This window comes from Pezoporus occidentalis, unplaced genomic scaffold, assembly GCF_034315485.1.
Source record: "Pezoporus occidentalis ecotype Australia unplaced genomic scaffold, CSIRO_AGI_Poc_V1 ctg2657, whole genome shotgun sequence".
Lineage (NCBI taxonomy): Eukaryota > Metazoa > Chordata > Aves > Psittaciformes > Psittacidae > Pezoporus > Pezoporus occidentalis.
The window spans coordinates 1-5,081 of record NW_026914564.1 but is presented as its reverse complement, the minus strand read 5'-3'; the positions used below and the strand labels follow the sequence as shown (position 1 = coordinate 5,081).

The following is a 5,081-nucleotide window of genomic DNA, read 5'->3' as shown; positions in this document are numbered from 1 at the left end:
TGTTTTCCCCCAACCTTTTTCTCCCTAGAAGGCTTTTTAAGTTTTTTTTTCAAACCTTCACTATAAGCCAAAGAAAGAGGGCAAACACTTCTGTACTTTTAAAATTTGGGGGAACCATTTTTACCCGCTCGTCACAGCACCCCTGGGCTTTTCTCCGGGGGCGGGCCTTTCAGGCGGAGACCTCGTCCAATTTTTTGGCCCCCGGGCCCTTAACATGCCCTGGGGGCCAGTTGCCCGTTTGGGGCCCCTTGAGCCCTGTTTCCCGGGAAGTGAGCCCAGGGTTTTCGATTTTCCACTCCGGAAAAATTTTTTGAGGACGGGGGAGCCCCTGCCGGGGAAAGTTGGGGACTTTTGAGGAACCAGAACAGAACTGCCTGGTCTGCGGGAAAGGACCCCGGGAGTCGCTCCCTGGGAGGGGCCCCTTGGTTTGGCCTTGGACAAAAGCCGGTTTGGATAAAGGGCCGGGGGTTTAAACTTTAGTCATGCAAGGGGGAACCCGGTTTAAGGGAAGGTTTTTAAAAAAACAAAAGCAGTGGGCCTAAGGGCCCCAAACTTCTAACCTGCCCAAATTTATCCCAAAAATTTTTCCAAAAAATAAGTCTGCGCCACCACCCCGAACCTGCTGTCCAAAACAACCACCGGTTTTTCGCCTGGAAAAGACCCCATTAGGGTTTTTTAAATGCGGGGGGTTTCCCGAACCCCTTTGGGGTGTGGGTTAACGGGCAGAAGGAAAAAAAAAAAAGGGGAAAAAGGAAGGGGGTAAATTTAATTCGGGGGGAAAACGCAAGCAGGGGGCTGCCCAAACCCTAAAGTACTTAAGTTGGAACGGCTTCTTTTGCGGAAAAAAAAAACCAAAGAGTTTTTTCCGGGAGTGTTGGTTGAGTGTAAAAGCTAGGTTGCCGTTGTACTTCAACCTGACCTTCTGGCCTCCTTTTTCCCGGGAAAATTTTGGTCCCGGCCTTGAACAGCCTGGGCCCGGAGTCCCCCTTTGGGGGAAACCCCGGCCCCCTGTAAAGAAGTGAGACAGGCTGAAATTTTTCCGTGACGGAAAACTTGTGGGGAGGGCAGGGGGTTTGGCTGAAAGCTGGAAACGGGAAGAACAAAAGAACGCCCTGGCGAGCCCAGTGGGTAGTCGTTTTTTGGAAACAGGGGGCTCCTGGCAAAAAACGAAGGGGTAAAAGCACCGTTCTTGTCACATTTGACCTTCTCCAGCCAAATCCTCAAAAAAAGGGAAAAAGGTTAGGTTTTCCTCCCTGAAAGCAGGTTAACCGGCTCCAACTTCCTTTAAGCCACTAGTCAAATTTCATCAACCCCTTATTTTTAACCAAAATAAGTACTTTACCCCCCCTGAAACCCCCTTTTTTTGGCTTCCCCCCTCTCGATTGGTTTTGCTAGGAATGTGTCCTTAGAATCGGGTTAACAATCCTTGTTTTCCCCCACAACCCCTTTGGGGGTTTCTTGGTTCTTCCCCTTTGGAAAAATTTTGGGGTGGGGGAAGGGGGTTTCATTTTAAATCCAGAACAAAGGCAGGCAGGGGTTCAAATCCAATTTCTTAGGGCCCGAACCAAAGCTTTAGTTTTCAGGAAAACAAAACCGGCCGCTTTTTAGGTCCCAGGGTCGGTTGTGTAAAGCTCAGCTTTGGTTTGTTTTTCCAAAATACTTCACTTCCGGGTTTTCCCTTTAGCAGTTGGTTAAAATTTAATTGTCAACGGTTTAACCGTTTAAGTTTTAAAAAAGTTATGGGCCCCTAAAGGGGAAATGTCCATTTACTGTGCCACTCCCAGAATGGGGTCTTTTCTCCCCCCCAGGGGTTTCGGGGGGAAGTTTTGCCCCAAATTGCCTCCCGGGGGGCAGCGCACCCCCCCTCCGGGGAAAAAGGTTTTTTCCCCAGGGGAGCGAGGGCGGAAGGAGGAACCTGCTGCCGGGGGGGTCCGTTCCCCGCAGAAGGTTTGGGGCGCGCCCGAAAAAATCCCCGGGCTGCACCCTTTTGGCCATTTTGCGAGGGGGGGCTGGGGGAGTCCAGGGGCGGGTTGTGTCCCCTCTTGGTGTTTTCCCAAAAGGGGTGGTTTGGGCCCAAAGGGGGTTTAAAAATAGCGGGGCCCCGGGGCCCCCGGACCCCCCCCGGGGCCCTAGGGGGGGGCCCCGCCCCATTTTGGCCCGATTGTGGCGGTTAAGTCATTGGGTCTTAAAGACCGTGCCGGGGGGCCCCCCCCTTTTCCCCCCACACCTTCCTCCAAAACCCGGGTTGGGGCGCCCCTCCCCCGGGCCCGGCCACCCCCCACCGGGGTTCCCAGCTCCCAAGCTTCCGAAAATCGGGGGTTGAAGCACCGGGGCGGGCCCCTATGGGCCCCAAAAAACCAGGCCCCTTTTGCCTAGCCCCCCGGGGAACCCCCCCGGGGGGGGGGCCCCCGGGGGGGGGGGGGGGGGGGGGGGGGGGGGGGGCCCCCCCCCCCCCCCCCCCCCCCCCCCCCCCCGGGGGGGGGGGGGGGCCCCCCCCCCCCCCCCCCCCCCCCCCCCCCCCCCCCCCCGGCCCCCCCCCCCCCCCCCCCCCCCCCCCCCCCCCCCCCCCCCCCCCCCCCCCCCCGCCCCCCCCCCCCCCCCCCCCGGGGGGGGGCCCCCCGGCCCCCCCCCCGGGCCCCCCCGGGGGGCCCAAAACCCCGGGGGGCCCCCCTTTTTTTTGGGGGGGGAAAAAAAAAACCCCCCCAAAAAAAGGGGGGCCCGGGGCCCGGCTGGGGCCCCCCGGCCCAAATTTTTCCCCCAGGGCGGGCCGACGGGGCCGGGCGTTGCCCGGCGGCCGCTGGAGCGCGAGTGGCCAGTGCGTCCGTTGTCGGGGAGCGCCATGGAGGGCCAGCGGCTGCCCGCTGCTCTCAACCCCAGCCATTTCCCGGCCAAGCTCTGGGAGCTGGTGAACAGCCCGCGCTGCGGCTCCGTGCGCTGGGATGCCCGCGGCGAGGGGCTGCTCATCGACCAGCGGCTCTTCGAGCGAGAGCTGCTGGGCGCGGAGGCGGCCGGCGACGGGGCGGCGCTGGACGGCGAGGTCTTTAAGACCCGGAACTTCGCCAGCTTCATCCGCCAGCTGAACCTCTACGGGTTCCGCAAGCTGGGGCCGGGGCCCGGGCCCCTGCAGGACCCGGCGGGGGGCGATGGCGGCAGCTCCGCCGGGGCCCTGCTCCATTTCTACAGCCCCCATTTCCGCCGCGACCGCCCCGAGCTCCTCGCGAACCTCAAGCGCCTGACGAGGGCCAACAAGGCGAAGCTGGCGGCCGGCCTGGAGCTGCCCAGCCGCCCGGCACAGCGCTCCCAGCTCCCGCCCTCGACGCTCGGCGAGGCTGCCAGGCCCGGTGAGCTGGGGTGGCTCCGGGCTGCGGGGCCCCGAGAAGCACTGGGTGCTGCGGGGTTTGTAGATCGGCACCCCCGCAGGCAGCAGGCTTGCCTGACCTTGCTGGCGGCCGCTCAGCTCCGCCGCTGCGGGAAAGCCGTTGTTGTTCATGGAGGGAGATGCGCTGCCGGCAGGCACGGGGAGCGAGGTCCGCGTGTGGTTCCGTCTGCCCCTCGGCTGCAAGACAGCCTCCGTCGGGGGCTGCAGTAACAACACCCTCACCCTGGCTCTGTGGAGCTGGCACAGCCCTACCAGATGGACGTTACTTCTCCTTGGAGGGTTGCTCCATAAGCTGTCGTTAAATCTGTGTGAAGCGGTGGGTAACCGTGTGAGGGCAAGTACCATTTCATGAAGCCGTAACTGACTGAGAGAGGAAACCAGGGAAGATGAAAGGGAATATCTTGGAAGTAACAAAACGGCAAAGCCTGAGCTTTTTTACACTCAACCGGTTGAGCTACCTGGAAAAAAGCTGGCTTTGGTTTTGTTTTCCTTGACAAACTGAAGGACTTGTGATCAAGTGCTCTCAGAGTCACGTTTAGGATTTGGACATTGCCCCTGCCTTGGCTGCCCCTGTGCTGTCCGCACTGGAGTTCGGTAGAGCCCCGCTTCACCATTCCCCCTTTATTTTACCTTACTGCCTGATGTAACGCGCAGCACTTCCTAAACGGCTTGTGCCGGTTTGGTCAGCTCCTGCGCATTTTGATTTATAATAGCGCATTTCTAAGTAGCGATCACTTGCTCCTGAGGGTTTCAGGAGACTGAATGCTCCAGAGATGGCTGTGTGTTGGCACAGCACTGATGTTCCTGTGTGTTCAGGTGGTAGTGCTGCAGCAGTTACTGTATGTTTAGGTGTAAGAATAGAGTCTGTTTGTGGATGAAGCATATTGGAGCAAAGGTGGTCTTCCCAGGGAACGTTGTGGAGCCTTGGCTCCTCATCCTGCCTTTCAGGGCTAGTGAAAACTCCTTCCCTTAGTCCTTGTTTCCCTTTGTTTTGCAGGACTGGTGACTGCAGGAGAGGCTCCTCAACCTTGTCATCCAGACAGCTGCTTTCCGCCCTCCAGCACAGCCGCCTCATGCCAGGAGCCCCCTGCTTTCCAGGCAGCGACTTCCCAGCAGCCTCCGGTCCCTTCCAGACCATGGCAGGGTTCTGTTGCGTGGCTGCCATGGCACGGGGCTCTCCCAGCTTTCCCAGGCCAGGGGGCTCCCTTTCCCGTCCTCCACAAGTGTTGCACGGAGGTCACGTACACTCTGCAGACCGTGTGCTCACTTCTGCCGCTTCAGCGAGGGGCTCCAGCCGGTGCTGCCCTTCCAGAACGGGGCAGCTGCGCGTCTCCAGGGCAGTGCTTGCAAGGCCGGGATCCAACGGGTACGGCAAAAGTTCTCCGCTTGCTGCTCGAGAAGTTCCTGCCAAGTGATGCATGAAATGTTTTTCGCCAGTGCTCTGTCACTGCGTGTGTATCTGACGCGTGTGCTCGCAAAGAGATGTGTGTTCCCTGTCCGTTACTTGCAACCAGCCTGTGACAGAATGTGCTTTAGCCGCTCATTTCTTCTGGCTCTGATGAGATGAACTGTATCAGAGACAGGAGAGCTTAGAAATGCCTTCTCTGCAATGAGCAGGGGAGGACAAAAGCGTGTGGGTGAAGCAGGTGTGTGTGGAATCTTGATTCAGCTGGAACACTTGAAGTATTACAAAAGAATTGGC

The 5,081-nt window shown here is 59.2% G+C and overlaps 1 protein-coding gene across 1 annotated transcript; it reads left to right on the top strand.

The window, feature by feature from the left end:
• Positions 1-2,761: 2,761 nt before the first annotated feature.
• LOC134166580 (heat shock factor protein 5-like) lies at positions 2,762-5,028 on the top strand (the record flags this gene model as incomplete). The annotated part of the gene is made up of 2 exons (XM_062624330.1): positions 2,762-3,341; positions 4,377-5,028. Coding segments are annotated over 2 exons (1,005 nt in total), but the record flags the coding sequence as incomplete, so codon positions are not given.
• Positions 5,029-5,081: the final 53 nt, after the last annotated feature.